This window comes from Ambystoma mexicanum, chromosome 3p (genome assembly GCF_040938575.1).
Source record: "Ambystoma mexicanum isolate Mex_15411 chromosome 3p, UKY_AmexF1_1, whole genome shotgun sequence".
Lineage (NCBI taxonomy): Eukaryota > Metazoa > Chordata > Amphibia > Caudata > Ambystomatidae > Ambystoma > Ambystoma mexicanum.
The window spans coordinates 809846307-809873495 of record NC_090925.1 but is presented as its reverse complement, the minus strand read 5'-3'; the positions used below and the strand labels follow the sequence as shown (position 1 = coordinate 809873495).

Sequence of the window (27189 nt, the reverse complement as noted above, 5' to 3'; positions counted from 1 at the left end):
TGGCCCCAGGACGCGACCGCGCCGGCTATAGGATTGGCACGTATGGTGCGAAGCGACCCAATGCCATTATAGGATAGGCCACTAATTGCGTATTGGTTTTTCAAGGCAAATGCGGTAGCCTCAACCAACTGAGGTAGTGGGAGAGCAGAAAAAAAAGACACACTTTCGCTGGGCAAATGTCGACAGAACATTTACCAGGGGCACATGTAAAAGAGAAGAGGACGACATTTTGTTTTCATTCAATGGGCAACGGGTGACTGGGGGAAATTGCAAAGGTTGAGGCCTTGAGTGGAGCATGACCACATCACAAAGTCCGTAGGGCGTGGATTTAGGAAACACCCGCATTTTTTCTTTTTTTTTTGTTGTTGCTGTTGCTGTTATTAGGGACAGAAAATGTTTCTAGGAAACTTTTGCAGCTCACGGTGACCGTTTTTTTAAGCCTATTCTTGCTTCTGCCTCTTTTGTCAAGGGGGCCGCACCCTCCTAACCCACAGGCGTTCCGACCTGTCGACTTGATCTCGAGAGAAAAGGTAGATGCTATTCACCCGGAGCCATGTGGGCATCAAAGACATGACGTCATGATACCAAGCACCTGTTTAAGAATGGTGGGGGGAGGGTTCCGTGTATGCCGGCCTTTATATATTCTGTGGGACTGAGCACTGCACAAGTAGGGGGTTTTGCGACGACTCAAGGCAGCTCCTCAACGCTCTGCCTTGTCTCCTCAGTTGCCTCGACTCATCGCCTGTTGGCGGGGTTTCCCGAGAGCACCTTTCACCCAAGCTGCCTCTGAACCTTGGGGCCACCATTGCTGGGCGTTAAGAGTCCTTTGCATCCCAGAGGACATGGCAGCGTTCCACTCAATGGCAGCTGTGTTCCTGTACCTGGGCCTGGGTAAGTAGCTGTGCTTCGGGGCCTGGGGAAGTAGCTGTGCTTCGGGGCCTGGGGAAGTAGCTGTGCTTCGGGGCCTGGGGAAGTAGCTGTGCTTCGGGGCCTGGGGAAGTAGCTGTGCTTCGGGGCTTTCTGATGCATAGATAGTTCGTCCCTCAGTCACCCACCATCATATAGTGGCATTGATTGCAACATGTCTGTGAAAAAGATGAGCGTGGCAGCATTCATGCTACCAGTGGGCAGATGTTACTCTTACAGAAATGCCTTTCTCTTCATGTTTAGGACGAATGGGAAATTCAATAAGAAATCTCTCTTGCATTTTTAGTTTGTATTGCTGTTTAGTTTGAAAATAGTGTTTATAGTGATTGGTTTTATATGTGATAATTAGGCGTATTTTGGAATGTGTTTGTAGATGGTATTATGTTGCTTGTTTTTTTGTGAATTGTTCCTCATTTGTTTGTTTAAAGGAAATATTCAGGTGTGAATCGTTTTGTAAAAGGTTGTTTCAACCAAACACAATAAAAAAAAAGAAATACAAAAAAAGAAATGCCTCTCTTGTTTGTTAGCCAGCGGTTTCAGAAGTAGCTCCTTCATTTCAATGATAAAGTCAAACATTGACCTTGAGACTAATTAAATTAGGGTCAGTTTGGTTAAATACCAAATTCTATGCCTTTTTTTTTATACGTGCCAACGTGCCCTATTCCGTATGGGAGCTTCGAGTGCAGTCCTGGTTTTAACTTTGCACTCTGGGATTTGTTTTCGCAGCTTTCCCAGTTATAAACCCCGGGACTACAGGTCCCAGAACCAAAGTTAAAACTAGGACTGGATTGCATCTCCCAAATGGAATGGGACTTGTTGGCATGTGTGAAAGATGGCAGAAAATGTCTATTCCAGTCCAATTGGGATTGAGTCCAATAGATAATTTCAATTGAGGGTTTACAGGAAGCCTACAGTGGCAATTGGACAGGCCTCTTCTTCCAACGTGCCCCTTTTTAGTTTGTCCAGCTTGGAAGCCATTAGGCTGTTATCATCTTCGTCCATGGAGTATGGGGGCCAGGTCTGTGCAGCCGTGTGTGTTTGCCCTATTCCCCACTGGACCCCTTATGCACCTAGCTGTGAAACAAAGGGGTGCTGTATTGATATTGATATTTTATTTGTATTGCGCTCGTATACAAGTGTTTCAGAGCGCGACAAGGCGAAGGGAGGGGAACAAGGGAGAACAAAAACAACGATCTTACTAGGCCCAGTGACATTGAGAACGCGCAAGTGCATGGGAGAGGGAAAAGGAGAAAGTGCATGGAATGGGGAGAAGTGGAAAGTGCGGGGCAAATGAAAACAGATAAATGATAAAATAAATAAATAAATAATTAAAAAAGCAACAACAAACAGTGGTAGTGCAGCCAGCAAGTGGCAAGGGTAGCAGACAGGGTATGTCTGATAAGTGCAGGAAAAAGGGGGAGGGACTGTATGGTTACAGATACAGCCCCCAGTGCAAGGTATTGCCAGGAGGCAGTGCGGGTGGGTGGCAGGGTCAGCAGGTACCTGGGCCCAGAAGTCAGAGGGTACGCCAGGTGCACAGTGCAGAGAGAGAGAGAAGATCAGCAGGGGAGGGGTGAAGGCAGAAGCAAAAAGGAAGGTCTTGAGGTGCTTCCAGAACCGCTGATGGTTCTCCTCACGTGTCAGAGTGGCAGGGAGGCTGTTCCAGAGGGAGGACCCAGCCTACTGTATCGCCTGTACAAGGTAGCATAAGCTAAATGCATAAAAGCCTTGGGTTAATGCTTCTATGCATTTTGCTTATGTTACGACCCATTTTCATTAACTCATATGGCAGAAAGGAGGGGTGGAACTTGCATTCCTGCCACCTCCCTTGTGGCCAGTGCAAATGCCCCATGGAGCGTGCTGTCTTTATGTGGCAGCCTGAAGCAGGCGGAATCCATAGGGATCCATTGTAGACGCTGGCTGCCATGCAGCGTTTACAATGAATCCCTTTGTAATCGGCCAGAGCATAAAGCTGGCGGGCTCCATCGGGATCACCCAGCATTTGCACTGGCATGGAAATCTATCCCGGTGCAAATGCTGGGGCATTTGTATGGTGGAGTGGAAGAGAGGCAGCGGAAATGCAAGTTGAATTCCACCCCTCTTCTCTGCCTTACAAATGAGTGAAAATGGGGCACAGCGTAAGACCGTTATGCAAGGCTTTTACGTATGTACTTCCAAAGATACTGTTAGACTAGCACCCATTTACTGCATCCCCTTCTAGAGTACCCCCTTGCTTCCCAGCTTGGTTTGTATGGGGTCCAGGAAGGAAAATAACAAACACACACACTACTCACACATGTGTGCAGAGACCTCACCCCCATTCTCCATGGAAAAAAATAAAAGCGTAATGGTTGCAAGCATGGCAGGCAGTGTTTAATTGTAATTGTCAATGCTGCCTGTCATGTGAGCATGTCAGGAAGCGTCTACTCATTTGCAGGGCATAGTGCAAATGTGCAGGGCAAAAGGTGGCATACACGCATGTATCTTACATTTTGCCATGCAAATGACCAAAATGTGGCAGCTGGGAGCTGCCTACATGTATTTCTACATGTAACTGCAGCCCACCACCAAATTACGTTATAGAGCTAAATGAGCTCTCGATATGTTAAAGGCAGCAGGTACAGGTTGGGGAGGAAAAGATGGACCCATTCTTGATTGATTTTTTTGGTGGATATGCAGCTGTGTTCCTGTTGCCGCTGAGAAGAACAATAATTGCAGGTGTTATTAGAAAGACTGTGAAAGACGTTGTTTGCATATGTGGCATGCAGGCCTTTTTAGTCTGTTTTAATATCCCACAATTCTGTGGTGGTCATTTTGCAGCCCTGCGGAATTCGTAAAAATGGTGAAAACAGTGGCTGCACACCTTTACTGCCATTTTTACCAACATGCAGAATGTTCCTCAATTGGTCAGGCAGACATGGGGAACATGACAGACCTTACATGTCAGCCTTCTGTTCCCGCTATGACTGACAAACAAGGGTGGACTGGAACCAAAAGAGGCCCTGGAAATAATTTTCAAAGTGGCCCCATATTGCACACTTTCAGCAAGCCCAACCCTTTTCCTATGAGACAATTTGGAAATAAAATAAGTTGCCCCACAAAACAGGCCTTGGGTATAGAGGCCCCGGGAAATCTGCAGAGTTCCCTATAGGCCAGTCCACCACTGCTGACAAATGCCTCTGCAATACCACCAGCAAAGCATTTCAGGGTGGCATCAATGAAACTGTTCCTGTGGAATCCACTTGATAGAAACAGGCAAATTCCACAGGAAGCCATTGTTAGCGCCTCCCTTAATCCTTCATGTGGAAGGCACTTTTCCATAAACGCAATGGAAAAGTAAAGGGGCTCATTTCCATTTTTGAAGTCCTCGGAGAGTAAATAAAGGGGCGTAAATGTGTTGTACCAGGCTTTACACGTGTGTTCATGCTCCAGGGCATTTTAGTGCTTTATGAAAGCTGGCTGGGAGGACGGGGGGGGGCAGAATGTGAGTTACTTTTCTGACTCCCTTTTCCTCGCTGCCTCCAAAAGCCACTTTGTGTACACCCGCATGGCATTTTCTTGCTGGTGTAAAACCAATGGATACCACGGCAATCCTTTGTGAATGCTCCTGGCCATGCCTAAATAGCAGGCGGAGTGGCTGTGCGGAGCAGACAAGTGAGGCCTAACGGCACTCCCACATTATTTTACACCTTCCTTTTGCACTCCTAGGGCAAATTAAAATTGCATAAAGGCGATTTTGCCTTTGTTTTACTCTTGCCTTTGCCACCACTGGGCGGAAAAGTTCAATGTTGCACAAGTGCAAACGGACATGGTGAATTTTAGTTTTTAAATTAAAACGAACTCTTGCGTTCTTGGAGATTAAACTGCCGATTTTGTATATCTTGTTGCAGGTATATAGCAATCTAGCTGCGCGCGCAGTTAGATACACTGTTTTGAATCCACTCCTGCATGTCATGTACACTCATTTGGTTGGAAGCCTCGTACAGAATTCTGGGTAATCTTCACTTTACTTTGGTATTTTTGGGAAAAAGGACCTGCACCTTGGTTTAGGAGTGTTATGGCTATATCATGTTTATTAAAGATTTGAGTTTCTCAGGATTGGACAGTCAATTATGTCTCTGTTCACTTACAGGTAATCATCCTTACTTTTGAGCACAGGCTTTCCTCATTACGGACTTTACTCACGCGAGGCAAGACAATAATTTGCTGTTATGGGTGGTTTGATGAATCAAGGGAATTCCTCCCTTTACCCAAGGAGGGAGCCCCCCGTGAGGCTATGGAGGTGAGCTTGCTCCGTTTCACCCTCCCTAGGGGTGGAGGCAAGTGGGACCTCACCGGGAGAGACTCCCCCCTATCCCTCTGGGAAACCAGGACTTCTGTTCCCATGAGGAACTTCCTGATGTCCTTCATGTGATGGCCTAAACCAAATGGGGCTTAAACCAAATCAGTGTAAGTCCCATGGGAGACGTCCAAAAAAGGCTGCATTTAAAATCCAGGGTGGGTGATTTGGCCAAATTTCGGCTGCTTTCCAAACGCTGAAAAGTTCGACTAAATCTCCATTTGGTGGCGGGGCTGCAGGGGTGTCCCCCGCAGTCGTTCCTGTACAGTTTAAAAAAGGAAAAAAAAAAAAAAGGAAAGGACCTTGCAGCGCTGGTTCCCAATCATAGAAGTGAAGGGGAACAGGCGTTGCAGGAACACAGCGAGTCGGCGGCACACAGCAAAGTGTGCTGCTGCAAGGTAAGTAAGGGGGGGGTCATGTATTTATTTTGGGTTGATTTACCTTGATGGAAAAAACTATTTTCGGTCAAAAACTTCTAAGGTCTTTTCGGCTGTGAGTTTTTCCATCACAGTAAAAGAACCCAAATCCAGTCCCATGACTGGAATGAGGATAAAGTGTATGTATACCGTTACAATTGAGAAGATGAAATTGTCCCTTTAAATCAAAGTCTCCAATGGATTGTGTTGAGTTTGTTGAAAAGGGAAGCCCCCTGTGCATAACATACCTGAAGGAGGCGGAGTTGACAGACTGCAAAGCCCACAAAGTTTTGGATGGCTTTGAGCTGCAGCCGGAAATTCTGGAATCCCAGCGGGTACGAGGAGCAGAAAGCCCGGAAGACTGGCGTGGAGAGCCCATGGAGGAATTATGGCGGGCAGGCTGCCGATGCCGACACCACCAGAGGGAAGAAGCAACTCCTAAATCAATTACCCATAGCAGAATCAAAACTGAGGCCTAGATAGGAACGCATACGAAGCGGCTATCGCGGAAAGTGATCCAAGAAGCAAACGGAAGGAAGAAGCAGATTTCCAGTACCTGCAGGCACCCGAGGAGCACTACAACACAGAAAGAGTGGAAAGCAAGCTAAGAACATCAAACTGTGTTAATGTCATAAAAGTAAGTGCAAACATCACAGATCCATTACTACCCTGGGAAAGGTTGAAAATCACCCAACAGCCAAGAAACAATGAGTGGAACATAACAGAGGGAGACACTAAGTATTAAAGCCCCAAGCGGTTCATAAGATAAATCTTATACAAGAACATTTAGAGCCTTCTAGGAAAAGAGAGAAGACCTACATGAGCAAGAAAAAACCCTATACAAGAGGAGAGCAAGATTACTAATTCCCTAAGGAAGTTGCACGAGTTAACACAGAGGATAACAGGAAACTATTTACAGATTGTATATTGACCAGAACTATAACATAATAGAACCACAGTGCAACCACACAGCCCCCAGGAGAAGGGAGTCATTCTCCTGACCTTATTTGATCATAATAGTGGTAGGGTCAGTTAGGTTAGTTTTGGACAGCGGACTGATTCTTTTGGACATTGATTCATGACTGGCGAGCACCTTAGTTAGTAATCTGGGCAGGGAACCCCCCATAGTGATAGCGAAAGATGGTCCTTCTTTCTTCATTAATAAACATATAGTCGAAATGTCCTCAGAGTGTCCTCACCTTTCTGATCCACCATAGTGGCCCTTGTAGGCAAGTGGAGGTGGGCAATGCCCTACTTAGTGTTGGAAGAACGTGTAATCGCTGCATGTGCATGATCTTCATGGGCACATACAGGGACATTCTTGTGATCCCTGCTGAGCCCATTTTCGGAAGTTCACATTTGTGTGCATGCTTTGCTAAATATCCTCGGTCATCATACTCACTTAGAATGGTGAAATCTGCAGGCCGGATGCATTTTTGGCAAGAGCTGCCTGTGCAGCTGCGCTGAGAGTGGGCAGATTACTTACCAGGCTGGGGCTGCTATAGTATATGTGTTGTACACCCCTCCCTCTGTGCACCGTTCTCTTACACACATAGAAACACATATATTGCAATGCAAGGGGTGGTCCAGTCAGTGCAAGGAAACATACCGCAACAATTTTGCAAGCAGGGATCAAAGCCCCACTATGCAAGTCTTTAATATCAGCTGCGTTCTTACATGTTAGACAGTGCTATTAGGGAGAACAACATAACATGATATATTTAGTGTAGTTGAATATACTCCTCAAAGATTCTCACACGGTCTGAGGCAGGTGAGCACAGTTACAGTATGATGACTCCGTCTGCTAATGCCGCTTTTCCTAATATAGCGGGAGACAAAAAAAACACGTACTTATGCCAAAAGGGAAACACGCCAGAAGCGAGAGATGTGAATGCGAGCATAGCTTCACACTAGGCTAAGAGCCTTCATCACAAAGCCATGCGCAGTAAAGCCTAAAGCCTTGCCTCACAAAAGAAAGAAACAGTTGTTTGACATGGCAATTTGCAGTGCCCCCTCGCTATTATAATGCAGCAGTATGCAAGGGGAGTACATACCATTTTCAATTCCTAACTTTCCCCCACAGAAGTGTCTAGTTCTGCATAGTGGATGCAGCGCATTCTGAGTTTCGTATGGGTATGACTTCATAGGTCACTAGTGTACCACATTTTAAACAGCAGGTAGTTGCAAATCCAATTCGGATCTCTTATGACTCATAACTAAACCATCAGAATAACCTTCACTGTAACCAACACATCCCCACCTCAATAAAACCTTTCCCTCAATCAATGCTATTAGCCACCCCAATTCCAAAAGTACCAAACTGTGTGAACAGCTAGAAGATGTGATGCATAGAGTGTATTTGTTGCTTCTCCCCAAGGGGGAGGTTCCCCCTTTCAGGGTTGGGAGTCGAACCCGTTCCACAATACCCTCTCTAGGGGTCTGGGCAAGTGAAACCTCACTAGGAGAGACTCCCCCTTACGCGACAAGGACTCTCATTCCAGTGAGGAACTCCCAAGACCATCATAGCATACATGGGTTTATCAAATGTGAAGAACATTATAAAATACAGAGATGTGGCTGAAGACGAAACTAAAATACCTCATTATGTTCACGGACAAGGATCTTTCTCTTTAAGGAGAGATGGACATATAACTTAGACGAGTAGACTGAAGACAGAGAGCATGCTGAGGAGAGGTGAAGCACAGAAAAAGAGAAGAGCATAAGCAGGGGAAGGAGAGGCGGCAGAGTCTAGGAGAGCCACAGAGCCCGCAACTTTGAGAGAAGTCCTGAACTCCAGAGGGAAACTCTGGAGGCCTGGCATTTCTGAACAGATAGAATCTGAGAAAAAGGGAATCCTAATCCCGGTGGTGGCGTGACCACGATAACTTCGTGGTGGGCTGTGGGCCTGTCGAACAGCGCAAAACCACCTAGCTGGGGAGTCAATGAGATGCCCTGCTGCTCACACCAATAGACAGTCGCAACGAAAGAGAAGACCGAGGGCAGGGCACCAACAACATTTAAAAGCATGAGATCAAGAGCAAAGGAGGAGGACCCAAGCAAGCCCCAAATCCAATTGCATTCCCTTGCAGATACAGAAATAACGGGGAAGAACCGGGAGGTCACCGGGGCATCGTTATTCAGTGTGTTAGGGAGAATTCCCAAAAATGTGCTAATTCCCTTCTACCTTAGAGACCCCTAGCTCTTTTGCTGGACTTCAGGACTTTTAATTTCTAACCTGGACAGAGTGAGCCCTTTTTTCACTCTCTCATCTATTTTTATAGTGATTTTGACTCTGTGTTTCTTCTAACTTTGGAGTCTGAAAAACTCCATAGACATAATCTTTTACCTTGTGACACACAGTACCTTCAGTGCAATGGCACAGGGAAGTCTCTTTGATTTCCCAAAGGTTTAAATACCTTCTCTTGGATAAACTACTTTTTCCAAGAACAGTAATGAGAAATTGACTTAATTTACATTGTAACGTTCTAGACCCAGCACACACTATTTTACAATAGGTTAGTGGAGGGGTTACTTAGTATTCCCTTTGTATAGCTTCTCATGTAACATTTTTATGTTACCCTTTCTACAATTAATGGCTGGTGGCAGTAGTTTACATTTTACTACCATTGTGTGTTTTGCCACGGTAAGGCACCCATGGGTGCCCATTTCTTCGAATGGCCCTGGTCTTCTTTTTTTGCCATTTCTTGTCAGACAGGTCCTTCTTGAGACTTACTCTGCGTGCCAAACCAGGTTTGGTCCCTTTGTTTGTTTTGTCTTTGGCGGGATTCACGAGTGAAGCCTGCCTCTGGCTCCAGTATGTCTGGCAGGGGCAGGAAGTAAGGGAGGTGCCCAAAACTCCCCTTGGTTACAGGAATGCATCCAAAGATTATTGGCTGGCTGTCCGTCAAGGACAGCCACCCTGCTTTGTGGTTGACAGCTAGGCCCGAATTAATGGGAGAAACCTGCATAAAAGGTGAGGCTCTTTGGCTTGGAAGGCAGAAGGAATCCGAAGAAGAACTTGGAAAAGATGCCTGCTGCAACGCCTGGACCGTTGGTTTGCACGGTGAAACCCTGCTGCTGTGCTGAAGCAATGAAATCTCCTCAACTAGAGAATCCCTGCAAGGATGACTTCTTTCTTTGAGTTGGTGGGACCAATCAGCTCCAAAGTAAGCCTGTCTGGACATCCTCTCAGAGCTGGCTGTACTTCCACTGCTGCGGCTGCTGGAACCAAAGTGCCAAGGAGAGGAACACCAGATTGTGTGCGTTGCTTTTAAATCAGACCCAAGTGCTAGGACGATCCTCCTGACTTCCGAGATGCAGGACTGACCAAGCCTGAGCCATCTCAACAGGGTGCTGGACGGACCCCAGAAGCGAGGAAAGTCTGAAGTGGTACCCGAAAACTGCAGTGTTCCTATTTGCTGTCAGATGCAAGGAGCTGAAACACTGAACAACCGCTGAATTGAAGTTTGCCCATTGCTGCCGCTGACCTTCCCATTGCAGAGCAGGAGTCCCCAGTCATCCTCCCTCTTATCCCCACGACTGAGGTTCAAGAATAACAGGATCTGGAAAGCTGTACAGGAACAGAAGCCAGCTGCAACAATTTCTTCTAACCAGAGGTACTGTAAAGTCTAAGAGAATTTACCTCTTGTGTAGCCTAACTGGCTCTCAGTTGAGACCCATCTTGTTACCTTGCAGAGTTGCTAAAGCTTTTCCCCTCACAAGCCTCCCACCTTGTGGCCCTTCAACTGTTCTATTTCCTACAAACCTTTCTAAAAATGTGTGCAAGACTTTTTCCCTACCTACAAAGAAGTTCTTCAGCTCCCCTTGACATTGTGTAATTAACATTGGCTGGCCTGGCTCCCTGAGAGACTCCTCTTTACCACTGACTTTGTGCTTTGGCCTTTCCCTCAGGAAAGGGTTAATTTACTTGCATTGGAAGGTATCAACAGTATTTACCTGTTTATGAATTATTTGTTAACCTTTGTTTTATTTCTCTATTCTATCTTTTGCACCAAACTCAGTATTGCTCTAAATGTACTAGTGATAAATCAATGTCCACAGTGTCCTATCTAGTTAAGTCACCTGAGGGTGTAGGAAGTGTCTGTGTGCCATCTCCAATGGGTGTCATCTGATTTAGAGAAACTAAGAATGTGTTTTGAAGTGTCTTTTAATTGTTACATATATTGCTCCCTTCTGAAGAAGGCGTATACAACTGACTGAGAAATAAATTACTAATTGTTTTTATCAACAAACCTTGAGTGTAAGTGTTTATTTGAATAACTGCTACAGTGAAATTCTGTGTCACAATATTACTGCTCACATTAACCCCTCTTGAGATAAGCCTGGCTGCTCAGCCACACTACCAACCTGTATAGTTCAGACTTATACCAAAGGTTGGGTCCCTATTGCCAGGAGGTCAAGGTTATTGTAGTGCACCCAAAGGGTACTGCATACACTCTTGCCTAACAGAGTGAGAGAAACATGTCCCAGTGAAATTGACCAAATACTGAATATTAAGCCATTTAAGTGGAACTGTGGTAATACAATAAAGAGAATAACAAATAAGCCTGAAGACACTGGGCAGATGGGGAAGTACCCCATGGTTTGAGAAGCAAACAGTGGAGCAAACCAGAGAGAGAATTCTATAAATATGAATGTGAACTGAAATCAAGTGGACCAAATAAGAGGAGAGATAATCCAACTGAAGGTCAAGTCAAGAAAGTATACCCAATTTAAGAAGGCCTGGGTTACAAGAGCTGGAAAGGCATACAAGCCTAGATCAAAGTATAAGAAACAGTACTAAAAAGGAGCATCGAAAAAATGGCCCTAAAGAGGAGATCAAATCCAAGTGCATTGTGAAAGAGTTACATGAATTTAACCAGAAGGTGGCAAGAGACTATTTAAAGATATTATACTAAAGAGAACACCAAGGTGTAAGGAAGATACATTGCCAATAGAGATAACCAGGAGAGGGGAGATATTCCCCTGATCTAATTTAAATTAGTTAGGATAGTGGTAGGGTCAGTTAGAACTAGTTTTGGACCGTGGACATAAACCTTTGGTACTTCCTGACGACTGATGAGCACCTTTAGGTATTTACATAGGCAGGGATGCCTGTGTAGCAATAGGGAAAGATAGGCCATATCCTTATTATTTTAATAAACACCAGTAAAGATGTCCCTCAAGTGTCTGCTTCCTTCTTCGGACCTGCCATAGAGCCCACAAGCCTCCTTCCCACCGACCAGTTACTTGCCATCTGGATCTTCAATTAGCCATTGGTCTATGTTTTACTGAGCTAATGATTATATGGTCCCTTGAAATCGTGCCAATAACTTGCCCAGGATAATTTCACAGCATAGGCCACCAGTCTGTCTCCCTGAAAGAGACCCAAGACAGCACAGGCATCCGTCAGCAGTGGGTACACAAGATTTATCAGGACATTTCCGGCAACCGATACCTAGGTTGTTAGGCCCCACTTATATACTTGAACTAATTACTCAGACTGGGCTTGTGATTGTGGCTTCTATTATCAACAGTACTCATCCAGTCAATATGTATTCTAAACCAGAATGTGATGTAAAAGCTGCAGTGCCCTTATTACCTTTACTTCCTCTCTGTTTAATTGGATTAACAACCACCACATTACTCTTGCAGGAGGGTAGCATTACAAAACCTGCAGACGTACATGAATTAGATTTGCCATTGTAGATCACGCAGGTCAGTTTGGCAGGGAAGAGCATTACATACTCTATTTTCGGAACTCTTAGTGCTTTCTTCACATCTATGAATGATTTCCACGATGATTGTACAGTTGGATAAATATCTGGAAATATGTGCACAGTATCTCCCTTGTATTGTAGTTGTTCCATGTTTCTTGAAAACAGCAGAATGGTGTTGCTGTCCCGGTAGTTCAGCAGTTGGGTGATTATGGGGGGCTGAGGTTCCGCTAGTTCTGGTTTCTGCATTAAGGTACGATGTCTTCTTTCCACTACAAACATGGAGGAATGTTTCGACAAAAATCGCTATGCAGCAAGTCGCTGCAATTTCGCTCACCCCTGGGATTCTAGCATTGTTTCTGCTCAAGCAGCCTACAAGGTCCTCATTTTAGGTTATAACGGCTTACGGGGTGGTTTCCACACTTTAGAGTTTAGTTACCATAGAAGCCAAAGAATCCTTGCAGTTCAATTTGTCCATCTTGGTATCCGGCTTAGTTATACCAGATTAGTATTGCAGTAGTTTCTCTCTGATTTCCAGCTCAGTGTGGTGCTCACTGCCACTAGCATTATCAGATTGGTCCCACCCTTTTGTGTGGGTTGCAAAGCTACATTGCATTTTAGGTGTTCCACTCAAGCCAAGCAATAGTTTAGATAGTTGTTTGTCGATTTGCCCATGTCGTGACTGGATACACATTTACTTCAGTTATGCTGTTGTAGGATCATGGGCCACAAGCACGCCATTGTTTGCTAAATTTAGAAGTCATGCCAAAGGATCTTGGCCACCGCCCTTCCTCAGTTTGATTTTAGTTATTGTATGTTCATGTCATCAGCCTCACCGGCACCACCAACCTTGGTTGAATGGTCTATCCTTTCAATGTCCCACAGGCAGCAGGATCAATGACAATCAAACCAGACCGTTCTGGTCATTACTGCTGTGGCCCCGGTATGCCACTGCTTCTCCCTTCAGTTCACCAATGCGCGGGTGGATCAGGCAATAATTCATCCTTCCGGCACTCCAGTCTCGTACCGTGGTAATGGGCATAAGATATTATACAATCAGTAATGATGGCAGCTCATTCAACCTTCTCCATTGTGGTGGTGCTCTACGTTCTCCTCTGGCTACTTCCCTGCACTGTATAATGGCAGCACCACCAACATCAAACCACGCGCATGCCCCTCACTCTGAATCTTCACCTCTCAACCGCATCATTTCACGGCTCAGCATAGGAGCAGTCAGAAGGCCAAGTGCTCTGAGGCAGGAAGGTAGATACACTGCGGGCTGATCGCAAGTCCTTGCTTTCTCCTTCAGAATCACCATGACCCGTCTTGCTTGCACTCACATCAACCAGCTCCTTCCTCTCAGCCTGGCTCAGGATCCGGTGGACTGTGCAGACTTCACATGTGTCGCACAGCAATCGGCTTCTGGCCAGGGTCTCCACAGCCTTTAAGGGTACATTCGGTATCAATTCCGACAGAAACCTTTGAGACATTTTAGGCGGATAAGGATATGGAACAATGAGCAGATATAGGGCTCTGAGACAGAAATCAGGAATATCCTTATTCATGGACGGTACCTTAATATATATGTCAATCCCGGGGGCTAGATTCCCACCCTGTTCAGAGTCTTACGAGACTACAGGAGGCTGACTCGCTATAAAGTGAACGTTGACTAATCGGTGCTTCTACCCTTAGAACTTAAAGATAAGGCCTGAAGGAATGCTTTGAGTGTAGCACCCCTCAAGATAGTGAGACATGAGGTAGAATATTCTGGGATCTGGCTGCTGTGAGAAACCTGAGAGTATTCTCACTCCTACTTCCCGTGGATCCTCTCCGCAGGTTGCCAGGGAAAGGCCATAGCTCTTGGATCCTGACCTTGAGGGTGGAGAAGCAAGGGACAATCACCTGGGTGCAGGGTCCTTCAGGACTGGGAGTTGGATGCCCTCAGCTGAGACATGGTATCCCCCTTTTCTCTACTTTGACCAACTTAACCCTTTCCCAACCTTTATGGTTTGTTATAAGCCAGTTCCCCTCTTTTACCCAAATGGGTCACTTGACAGTACTGAGTTGAGGAAGAGGAGACAGAGTAATGAACACCACACACTCTCACCACTCTGGTACTAAGATGAGGAAGAGGCAACCAAGAGTAATTCACACCACACACTCTCATCTCTCTGGTACTGAGATGAGGAAGAGGCAACCGAGAGAAATTCACACCACACACTCTCATCTCTCTGGTACTGAGATGAGGAAGAGGCAACTGAGAGTAATGAACACCACACACTTTCACCACTTTGATACTGAGACAAGGAAGATGCCTGCTGAGAGCTATGAGGGTCAGGCATGTTCCTTTGATTGTGGTCAGGCAGGGCTAATTAAACCTCCATACCTGCAGCCTGTCAAGGGGAGGCAGGTGTATAAAAAGAGACCAGCCCAGCAGGAAAGAGAGCAGCTGGGAGACCGTGCAGGAGAAATCAGCAGGAGACCCTGATGCAGAGGAGGCAGCCATGGCAGGACCGGACGAAGAGCATGGAAGCCGGCAACCTTTCCAGGAGGCTTACACCACCCATAGCCAGGGGGCATATAAGTGTTTGCAGCCTGGGGCCTCAGTGAGCCGTGCTTGGCAGCAGGAGCTTTGAGCGAGCAACAAGATGGAGGGATGATGAGGGATGCTGCCCTTGTCCGGAAAGCACAACTCTGGGAGCCGGCATGCAGAGCAAGACATGAGGGAGGCAGCGGACAGCAAGAGAAGGAGATGCCACAAGCCAGTGAGTGTCAAAGGAGGACGCATGAATACCGGGGCACTCCTTTAATGTAATTGAATGCTGAACTAAATGGAACTTTAGAAATTACATGAAATAATGTCTATTGAATACCGAACTAAACAGAAACTTTCAGAATTACACAAAATAAGGCTCCTTGAATGCCGACTAAATAGATCTTTGAGAATTAAGAAAAGCACAGCTTATTAAATACAGAACTAAGTTGACCTTTAAAACCAAGACAAAATCAATGTTTGTGGAATACAGTGAAACCGATGCATATTGTAAACTACACAAAACAGAACTTTATAAATAAGCGGCATGAATAATTATTGAATATGAAACGGAATGGAATAAACCCATGCAATTACAGTGCATTACCTAAACGCCCAAGTGAAAAGCAGTGACAGCAGAGGACAGAAGGGTGATAAATAAGCATAAGAAGGTGGGTGTGAGTAAAACACCCACAACTGATCGTTCATGACTAAATTTCAGAGCAGCAAGGTCTAGCAGTTGGAAAGGAGGTGTAACAAATGCGGCAAAGTGAAGTGGCTGAGGAGAACAAGCCAGAAGTCATCACATTAAAGAAAAGAGGCCTGAATTCAGGGATGCTGGTTGCGTGACCTGTGGTGGGTGGACCGTTTGGTCTGACAACTGCACCTAGACCAGTGAGCCCTATACATTGAAAACTCAGAGACATTGTAACAGCAAAGATAAAGTCTTGGGGAAGGGAACCCTGAGACTTGAGGCGCTACATTGTGTGGTCTTGGGAACAAAGACCCACACTCTTTTGTTTTTCTGTGAACAGTGTTGCTGGAAACTTGGGGAAGGGAATCCTGATGATTTCTTTTTGAACTATATAACCGTGTACTGGAGAAAGGTAATTTTGAGACTTTTTGTGGAACTTTGTTATACTTGGGTAAGGGGAGCTGAGAGAAAGCTGTGAGCTGGAAGAGGCACTCAGAACCTTGAGTTGAACACTATTTATGTTGTTTCTGGCATCCCCGGACATTGGTTAGCTTTAGTTGTGAGGACAATCATAGGTTTAGGACACAGACAGACTTTTAAGGTGAACTCTTTGACTCAGACTTTCCTTAGTTTAGTTCAGATAGGGCAGGTAAGGCCTGCTACCATCCTGACATTTGAATTATTAAAATATTTTACTTTGAATTTTAAGTCTTTTGTCTGTGTCTTGCTTCGTGATGCCTTCACAAACGGTGTCAAGGGTGGGATGTGATTCAACAGATACCAGTGGGGAACCGTTGAAAGTGACAAAGTTATTAGAGCCTCTGATCCACCATTCATTAAAATGAATCCAAGTAAGAACAAGGAAGAGTTGATACAATCAGGATAATTAGACTTTTTCATCACCAGTGCTCTTCCCAAAGGTTAGAGGCCAAGCTGTTCCACTCTGTTGAACTACAACCACCAAATTCAGGAAAATCGGAAAAGTGTGAGACTCAAACCCTTAAGTCCAAAGAAGAGATTAACCTTTCATCCTTTTGTATCCCAGGCCGTTCTTCCTATAATGACAACAGTGGGTGAGAACAGTTACCATATATTCTGTCCCCAAGAAGGGGTGGTCCCAGCTAGAGACCTTAGACCTCTGGGTAGACCTCCCCTCTAACATGGTTATGTATATAATGCAAGGCAGAAGGACCAATTGAAAGATATTGCCTCTCTTCTCTGAAAATAGACTAGAGTTAATACTATTACATTTTTCCTCCAACCCAATTAAAATCCAAAGGAGTAACTTGATGGGATGCTTAGTTTATGAAGCTATCGGGGAAACCCTTCACAAGACAATCCCAGACAGCCACTACCTGATACTGATCCTTGGGGTGTTTATATGAGGGAGGATCACATGGGGGCGAGACAACCTCTGGGAGAGGGTGGTGGTATGATCTGATGGGACATATCCCCCTTCCCTTTCTGAAAATTAATCTCCAACTCCCCATGACCTAATCACCCTCTTCCCCCCATGGAGGGTAGTATGAATCTGTCATTAAATTCCAAAGGACAACTCTTAAAATCCAACTGTCCTTGTAAAATAGTGAAAGACACTTTTCCCAGTCCTACATAATCTTCCTCCAAATCTAGTTTACCTTTAAAACCCATTGCAAATCCTTGCATGCTATTTTTAGAAGGGGACTACTATTCCCACCATCCCCACAACAATGGGACGAAGAAGAGGAAGGGAGTAATGCAGAGCAGGGGAATCCATGAGCACAGGCAGTGCTCTAGTGGCAGAGAGCCACACCTGTGCCCGGGTCATTTAAATCACTGAAACAAGAATCACAGGAAGGCTGCTGGCAGGCGTGTGTTGCTCCTCTCTGCACGAGAAGAAGGCTGTGGAGCCAACCAACTCAGAATCCTGAAGCGAGAAGGCGGCTGGAAGCAGGTGATGAGCAGCGGAACGTCAGAAGCAAGCAGAGAGCTCATGAGTGTTCGCCGGCGTCTCAGAATAGCACTTTGCTCCCCAGAATCCTATGCAAAGCAGACGAGCACAAACAAACTGTTTCTAAAAGCGGAGAGAGAATTACTAAGTCCTTATTGTCTTAAAGATATTCTTTGTACTCCAATCTATAAACTCAGTCCTCATTTATTCCATCATTAGAATGCAGTCTGCAATACAGAAGCCAATGCATTTGGACCAGTGTCCGTTGTCAGGGCAAGAATCTGAATTCAATGCAAATCTGCATGTAGAAATGAGTTTTTTTCTTCCAATCTGATTGTGGTTGTTAAAGGCACTGTTGCCTCCTGACTCTCTGAACAAGATCGGGATTCTATGTCCCTGTGAAGGCCATGAAGTCTTGAGAAGACTACATTAGGACAACTTAAAGGCCACAGCACCTAAGAAAGGAAGAACAGAAGCCTGGAAAACCTAAGAAAGGAAGAACAGAAGCCTGGAAAAAGGATGGGGATCCAAATAACTTCTGGGATTAAAACCTTCTAAAGATCTTCTCTTCTTGAAACTAGAAACTCCTTTTGTACATATTAAAGTTGTTGTTCCCAAGGGTGCGGGAAACCCAGGAAAAAAAGAACTGTCCTTTAAAGCTAAGACATTTGAGGAATTACATACAGAGAACATTTTGTTGCAGGCCCAAAAAGGGTACATCCAGGATTATCATTTGGAAATCCAAGAAAGCAACAAAGAATCCAGGGCAAGGGTCAAACCCTCTGGAGCAAGGTGACCTATCCTTGAGAAACATCATTTTGCGGAAATGATGTATCTTTTATTTCTTTAGAACATTTACAATATATTCAAGGCCAAAGACATTATCCTTCTCATCCTTCTCACTTTAGAAATCCTTTGTTGGTCAGGATAGTACTTTGAACACAGGACGTTTTTTTGTGTGGACATTCTGACACTGACAGATCCTTAGTTTTGAGTTTAGGTATGGAAACTCTGCTAGTGCAGGGACAGCGAGGCCCTTTCCCCAACCCCTTTTGTGTTCTAGGTCTTTAGGCAAAACTCTGTCTAAAATGTGTCAATTTCATTCCTGACTCTTCACACTTGAATGTGCCCCTTGTACCCTTATGATTGGGATCACTAGTGGTTTGTACAAGTGTGGGGGGCTCAGTGGGTTACTCACCCTTATACTCCTGCAGAGCAGGTGTCATGGTGCCAAAGTCGTGGCCAGGCATACAGGCATGTGCCCAGAGCAGCCTCACATGCTATGTAGAAACTTCATAGGCCCAGATGCTCTCTGAAATACCCAGTCTTTGCCTCGCCAAGAAAAGGAAGAGCTCTTGTATTCAGCTTCTGCATGTTTTTGGCTATTGCATCCAGTGATGCAGGTAGTTCACTTATCTATCCCTCACCTAAACATGTCTAAAGTCCTGGCAGTCAGCCTGCAACCCTTAGTGTTTAACCATTTGCGTGGGGGTGGTGGGGGCGAGGGTGTCTGCAGCAGAGGCTCACATCCTTGTGTTTGCTGCTAGCACTGGTGATTGTTGCCATGTTCATGAATTCCGCATCTGCAGGGGTTGTGCGAGATTCTTTACTGTGATCCCTTCAGAGGCATAACCATGACATAACATGTGTATGTGGCAAATTGATGACAAATAATCACTCTAATTATCGTGTCCTTCTGAAAGTACAGTCTATGTTTTCACGATGCCAATTCACAAGACACACATTTCGTTACTAGTGGTATTCAAATAATTATGGCAGAAAAATTGCTCTGCTCTTTGCAGTCTTAATTATCTTTCACTCTAGAAAATGTATATGAATGTTCCTAAGGCACATACTGCATGGATCCTTTTCAATAAGCATCACCACACCCACCAATGGAAGTGGCAGATGGGCCTCTTGCCTGCAGTTCTCAGGGAGATACCAAGGGTTTTCCTAGTCCAAGCGTTGTTTATGCAGCATCTGGACTGATACAGAGACACAGAGGGCCATCTGAATTTCTCCTGACTGCCCCACAAGATGCCTCCAGGAAGGTAGCCTCTCTGTGCACCGAAAGTGCAGGGGTGGCAATCACTGCAGCCTATCTAGGCAGACAACCGCTCAGCCCACCACACCCCTGCCACTAGGCAGAAGGGATTATAAGGATGTTAGCTGATCACTGGAGTGTGGTGGTAAGGGCAAAGCTTTAAATTGGCCGGGGCTAGCAAGAACAGAGCCCTGCAAGGCTCCCCTCCGACTAGCCCCTGATACGATGACTCCCTCCCTTCCAGGGATTGCATTCAGCCAAAGAACTGCATGGTTTAAGGGGTGCCTTCAGGTGTCAGTGCTTCTGATTAGAAAAAAGGAGAGGCATCTGCATATGCCTCGCCTTTTTTCTAATCAGAAGTGCTGACACCTGCAGGCAACCTTTTAACCATGCGGTTCCTTGGATGAAAGGTCTGCCTTCTGGTGGTTAGCTTCTCACTCTAAGAAGCAAAAAGGGAAGACTGGCACACCAAAAGAGATTCTAGCAGTGTACCCCAGATCTTTTTGTATTTGTGTTTAATGGAGGCGCTATCCCCCTGCAGGCAGCCCTTTCACTCAAGGAGCCGCATGTTTGAAGGACATGGAGGCCTGTCTATGAGGACACTCATAGAGTAAGCACTGGGACGAGGAATAGGGGAGAAGGGGCAAAGAAGCTGGTATTGGGGATAGCAGGCACTGCATGACATGCCAGTAAGTGTCAGTAGCACACACTAATAGATTGCAGCAATAGCTCCAGTGGCGCAACATACAACTTCCCCTGAATGTAACCACTCCCAGAGGACTCAAAGAACATGGCAAGGGTACCAAGTCGAAAGATAGAGGTCACAGATGCTTCAACTAGCGACCTTCAAATGATATCCCTGCTGTGGCAGTCTCGATTGCTCCAAAAACTTTTAGCATGGATAGTCAAAATTATAATTGACACCTTTCAGAATGACAAACTTTAGGATTAACTGGGGCCAGTCTCAAGAATTCTATTTCCGCAATACTGTCAACAGGTGAACAAAAACGGTGTCGTTTTTTACAAACACTGACTTTTTAAATGTAGTTAATTCAATTTTTTGAGTCATCATTTTAAGACCAGTTTTGCTATTCAAACACAAACATACCTATTAATAATCAAACAAAACTCCCCTGTTTGGTCCTTGCTCTAAAGTGCTCTGTTCCTAGCAGCTGTCTGTCCTCTCTGCCTAACTTGCATTTTACTGTGCTTGCATGCATTGTGACAAATCCCTCAGTGCTGTCACTTCTGGCCCGGAGGAGGACCCTTCACATGGGGGCACTGCTACTCGATAGTGGCCCAGGGGATGGTACTCAGTGGGAGGATCCCATGGGAGAGGATCCCGTCTGTGGTAGAGGTGAAGACTATTGAGGGAGAATGCTGTACATCAGTTACCAATCTGCCCTCAAAACCACGTCCCCCACACCTTTACCTTCTCTCTCTACTCATAGTTACTTTATGCAGAATAGACCGGTCTATGAGTCTGAGACAACACATACTGTGACGAGGAAGAGTAAGGAAAACTTGGAAAGCTATGGCTCTGTAGATACTGACACGAGGAAGAAGAACAGAGGAGTGAAGAGCCCTTCGCAGAACCAAAGCATGAATACTAGTCCTCACACAATCTGGCCAAAGATAATAAGAGAGAAAGGACTGTTCTTGTGGCCTGATACTCCCTGGAGGAACCTGCAGCTGGAAGGAACTGGCGTGCAGAGAGCGGAAGGAGGTACCACTGTACCTGTCATGAACCTAGAGCTGGGGAACCGCTGCACAACTTCCAGGGGTGAGAGAAGCCCGAATAAGCTGGCAGCAGATGCGTCCCAGCAGAACATGCCACTGTCACACAGGGGCCACTGCGTGAGAAGCAGGTATCCAGCGGCGAGATGGAGAGCGGAAGAAGGTACTGCTCTACCTGTGAGGGATCCAGGGCTCTGCAACCGCTGCACATCTTCTAGGCGTGAGAGAAGTCCGGAGGAGCTGATAGCAGGAGAGAGAAGCAGTCCACAGAGCACCTGTAAGGAGCAAGCCCCTGGGGCTGAAAGAATCTTAAAAGAGAACTGTGGTAATGAATGTGGAATTGCTCTATGAAGCAGGGGGCAGAGCAAAGACCCTGATAAAACCCTGAGGGGTGGAGTTGAACCAAGCTGGGGCAAAAGAGAGATCCCTGGGGTAAAACCAATTGGTAAAAACAATCAGTCAGCAGTCATCCTCCTCATACCAGTACTTGGAAGAATTCCATGTGTCAAATATTGTCGGGCAGGTTAGTGGACCAGGCATGATGGAAAGACATTATAAACCTGAGAAATGGGTCTGGGACCCAAATGCCGAAAGAATTTAAGAATTGTATGTGTGAAACAATGCCTGGCAGGATATTTAACTGGGCCACAGTGAGAGACATTATAAGCCTAAGAAAGGGGTCTGGGACCCCATAACTGGAAGGGAAGACCAAGGGGAGAGAGATACCCTTTGACAAGAGTCAAGAACAGACCAGGGAAAGAGAGAGAGCTATCCGCTAGCAAAACCACAGACATCATTGGGAATATTAAAAGGGAGCCTGGGAAAGGCCTGGTGAAGGGAGATATTATCCCCCATCTTTATGGAACTATACATAGTTGCCTATGAAGGCCTGGGGAAGCAAGACCTCCCCTCCATCTGTGTGAAACTACATTGCCAGGTCTAGGGACGGCCAGGGGAAGAAGGAGATTTCCCCAACAGTCACAAACTGCCAAAAAACATCCCGAAGGATGGAGCCACCTTTCTGGAGTCAGGGTGGAACTAGTCGTATAGTTTTCTTTTGAGGTGTGAGGGATGGAAATAGGTTTGGGACATTGGACAGTGGCCTATTTTTATTTTGCTGAACATTCGGACACCATCCTTAGCTTTGTTTGAGGCAGGGAATTTCCTCTTAGTTGTACGGACAGACAGGGTTTTTCCTTAGTTTCTATGAAATAAATGTTTATGCCCTCAAGCATGTCCCCTCTGTGTACCGCGTCTACTTCTGCACCCTTACTGTATGCAGTGGAGTTCTTCCCTGCCACATTTCCCATGCTTGTATGCATGCACTGGAATACTTCCCTGCCTAGCTTCCGCTTACGTCCATGCAGTGGAGCTCTTCCCTGCCGCATTTCCTATGCTTGTGTGCATGCAGTGGAGCTCTTCCCTGCCACATTTCACATGCTTGCGTGCATGCAGTGGAGTTCTTCCCTGCCACATTTCCCATGCTTGCATGCATGCACTGGAATACTTCCCTGCCTAGCTTCCGCTTACGTCCATGCAGTGGAGCTCTTCCCTGCCGCATTTCCTATGCTTGTGTGCATGCAGTGGAGTTCTTCCCTGCCACATTTCCCATGCTTGCATGCATGCACTGGAATACTTCCCTGCCTAGCTTCCGCTTACGTCCATGCAGTGGAGCTCTTCCCTGCCGCATTTCCTATGCTTGCGTGCATGCAGTGGAGCTCTTCCCTGCCGCATTTCCGATGCTTGCGTGCATGCAGTGGAGCTCTTCCCTGCCGCATTTCCTATGCTTGCGTGCATGCAGTGGAGCTCTTCCCTGCCACATTTCCCATGCTTGCATGCATGCACTGGAATACTTCCCTGCCTAGCTTCCGCTTACGTCCATGCAGTGGAGCTCTTCCCTGCCGCATTTCCTATGCTTGCGTGCATGCAGTGGAGCTCTTCCCTACCACATTTCCCATGCTTGCGGTGTATGCATGGGAATCTTTCCCTTCCTGTTTGGTGCAGGGGGCCAGTAGAGGTGCCACTGGTGAGCTAGAGGGAGGTGTCTGAATCTTTTGGAATTTACACCTCACGAATTTCACACCAAGTGCTCTCTGATGCGGGCTGCATGACAGAACAGTTCAGTGAGGTGCTGATTGTTTGCTCTAAGTGCACATCCTGGATCCGTGTTCTGATACACCATTGGGTGTTCACCTTAAATGAATGCAGGGACCTTCCCTTGGTCCCTGGGAGCAACTGTTACCCCAACGGTAAGCACGTCTGGTGTCTCTGTGTGCAACGTCTTTCTCTTTGCTACACACATACTATGAATTGTCTTGGTGCTTCTTTGTGTGTTTGTGAACAGCCTGTATGAGCAGTGGCAATGGGACACGCATGAAATCTGGTGGCTGAGAGATCGCTGGAGCAAATGATGCTCATGGCTGGTCCTCTAGAATACTTCAAGGGTTTCCTGGTAGGTCTCCCCATTATCCTCACCCAACTGCTAGAGGTAATCCAGAATAAAGCGGCCAGGGGTTCCATCACACCAGCACTATTCCCTCCTTACACCGGCTCCCTGTTAGGGCGTGCATTCACTTTTAGGTCTGCTGTTTATTCACAAAGCTGTCCTCAGGCAGATGGTTAAGACATACCTTCCAGCCAGTCTTCTGAGCTCTTCCGGCTCCAATACATTGGTTGTTTGCCCCTTAAGATAAAAAATGCGAGTCAGGCGTCTGGGCGCAGCTGGACCCTCCCTCTGGAACGGCCTTCCTCTGGCCATTATATCAATTGTGAACCACCATGATTTCTCGCTCTTCAGAAAATCCTTCTGACTGGAATCTTGAACATAAGCGGACTTGTGAATCTCTTCAACCTAAACTATTAGGACGTTCAGACTTGGCTTTTTAACATGCCCCTTCCCATGGTCTTAACCAACCCGAATGTTTCTAAAACCTGTGAAAGATTGGTTTTCACTTCCCCCCTTCATTCGATTTCTGGGGTGCTACGAAGCAGCTTGTCCATGGCTGGCGCCTTCTAAAAACCCAGGCAGACCATTGACGAGTTAAGTTTCTTTAGAAAGCATTGTGACCTTTAGGAAGGACTCAACGCCTAATTTAGCGCATCTGTCGGCACCGCGTCCAGCTGTGTACTTAGCAATGTGATTTCTGCTTTGCTGGAGGTGTAGCTGACATGCTGGCAATGTAGTGGGAGAAATTCCTGGTAGTCGCAAAGTAGGTCATATGCGCAGGGATGTCCTTCGCCCGCAGGATGTCGCTTCACCATGAGGCGTGTTCGTCTCTTGAGGGACACATGCAGTGAGTGCCCACTCCCAAAACCACCCATCTACAGTTAGTGTCCACCCAAAACACACAGCTGCCATAGAGAATGAACCCACCCATGTTTATGAATGCCCACTTCATGTACCCCTACTCATTCCTTCAGTCCCCCAATGCTAGGAAATGTAATACAATTTAAACCCCTTGTTACCAGAGTGGGAAGTAGCATTTAAAATACCACTCGTTTTTTAAAATGCCACATAATTATGAGATGGGATTGCATGAAAATAGACCAAAATGTCGCCCTCAGAATTCCGACTCCTGATATATATGTAGGGGAGGGGTTATGGGATATAATAGTAGTATGGTGGGGCTGTGGGGGGTCTCCCCCGCATATGTATGTGGTGTAAAGAGGGTTGAAAGAAAAGAAAGAAAAGGAAGTTGGCATTTTCGGCCGTCGGACTCCTGGGGGTCCGATTGCCTGGGATGTTTACTGCGTGGTGTACACTGACCACATGGGATAATCATGGGTTATTTACCCGTGAAGAACTTTCTATGTACCACATACAGTAAGCATCCCATGTGATTAGCACATCAGACAGAATTAGGTGGCATTTTAAAAAACAAGCTGTATTTAAAAAAAAAACCTTTTGTTTTACTGCCAACACCATACACCTAGTGAGGCCCTGTGTTGGGTAATAGCTCTTAGTGCACACTTAAAAGCAAAACGAATCCAACATGCAGCACCATAGAAGAACAGGATGCCCACCCAAATGCACAGTCACCAGAAATGCCACACGAACACCGAATCCTCAACAATCAATGCACAGCCATGCAATGAGCTGGAGAGCATGCCAAAGCATATACTGTGCTGGTGTTTGTATAATTATTGTGTTCCCACGTGGCCTCTCTTTAGTGTTGTGATGTGTTTTCTACTTTTATGGTCATTGACATGAAATAACAGCTGCTGTTGATGGCATGTGATTGATGATATCTCTGATCGATTATCTTTTCTGTTTCCAGGTCACTTAGCTCTTGCATCGGCGCAAGGTAAGGAAGTCTGACATGTGTGTATTACATGAAACCATTGTTACTGTGCTGCTAATTCAGAAGCCAGTGGGACACACTCCTCTAGACCGATCTGGGGATGCAGAAGGCAAATCTCCAGGGAATCTCAAGTCTTGGAGTGGTATTCGCATAATTGAGCTAAAAACATTTCACCTAAAACATTTGATCACATTTTTTTACCTTTTATTTCGGTCCAATGTAATTAAACATATATATGGGGGCGGCTAAGGGTATAGATTAGGTTGAAGGGAAGTGGGGGCGTTGCAGATCTCTCCACACATTTCAGACCAAAAAATGATCAAATAAATTCGATCAAATGTGATTAGGTAAAATATTTTATATGAAATAGATCCAAACCCTTGGAGTCACAGGATTGATTGAAAGCGAGAGCTTCTCTTTTGCATCTGGCACATTCTGCATGCACACCCCCCCACCCTAGGGGGTGGGGGAGTGCTAGAGTGTGTAGAAATGACAAAGAACCACTGAAACGTTGTAACTTTCACACTGCTTTGTTATTCTCTGATCCCACGGAAGTAATCGCCTAAGATCTTTTTGTTAATAGTTTAGCCAGGTGAAAAAGAAACCATGATGGCCAGGAGCAAAATGTTGATCCCACTGGAAAAATATGGCATGAAGTGCAAATGCTTCCACATTCTTTGTGCAGTACTTTTATATGTGTGAACATTTTCTCAGGAAAGTGCTGCCATATAATTCTAAGGTGCAGAGTTTGTTTCCATCCCTTGTCTCAACTAAAGAATGTTTGTATGAAGTTATTCAGTATTTGTACTGGGCCGTCACCACTGGTGGTGATGGGGCACCTGACCTTGATTGAGATATGGTGCCTTGCGACCCTGCCAGGGTTTCTGCGGTTAAGAAGTGCGAACAATTGAGTGATCGGCCAATGGATGAACAATTTGGTGGGAGCAAAACACATGAAATGAGGACGATAAAAAGTGGTTAGGGTAGCAGGGATGCATGTTTCTTGTCTACAGATTAGTTATAGGGAAAGCGTATGAGAAATGTCAGGCCTGTACAGCTTCATTTAAGAGCAAGGGCCTCATTACACGGACGGCGGTGGACCAAGGTGCTATTAGCTATTAGCACCTTGGTCCATGCCGGTCAAATACCGGCACCGCCTTGGTGGGAAGGGGAATTACCGCCCTATTCCAAGGTTGGTGGGGCGGTAATTCCCCCTTCCCCCATTGCCCTTCCCCATTCCCATTTTCGCCCCATAGGGCATAAAGGGAATGGGGAAGGTGCTAATTACGGCACTGCAAATTGCGGTACCGTAATTAGCTCCCTGGTCCCTTTGCGGGTTGGTTTTTAACGCCTGCAAAAAGCAGGCGTTAAAGTCTCCAACCCGCAAAGGGACCTCGTATTAAGGCGGTAAGGGTTAACGGTCACCGGTACCATTAACGGTGACCGTTAACCCTTACCGCCATCCGTGTAATGAGGCCTCAAGTCTTTACTGTGATTAGGGCTGTGTGGTATTGCATATTTAGTATTCGGCCGAATACCGAATAGTTGGTCA

At 45.9% G+C, this 27189-nt stretch overlaps 1 protein-coding gene across 1 annotated transcript in view; it reads left to right on the top strand.

Moving 5' to 3' along the window:
• The first annotated feature begins 557 nt into the window (after positions 1-557).
• LOC138580917 (serine protease 27-like) overlaps positions 558-27189 on the top strand; it is a 129801-nt gene continuing 103169 nt past the window's right edge. The window contains exons 1-2 of the mRNA XM_069651846.1: positions 558-891; positions 25614-25640. Of these exons, the coding sequence (XP_069507947.1) occupies positions 843-891; positions 25614-25640 (76 nt within the window). The 5' untranslated portion in view covers positions 558-842. The remainder of the gene's footprint in view (positions 892-25613; positions 25641-27189) is intronic.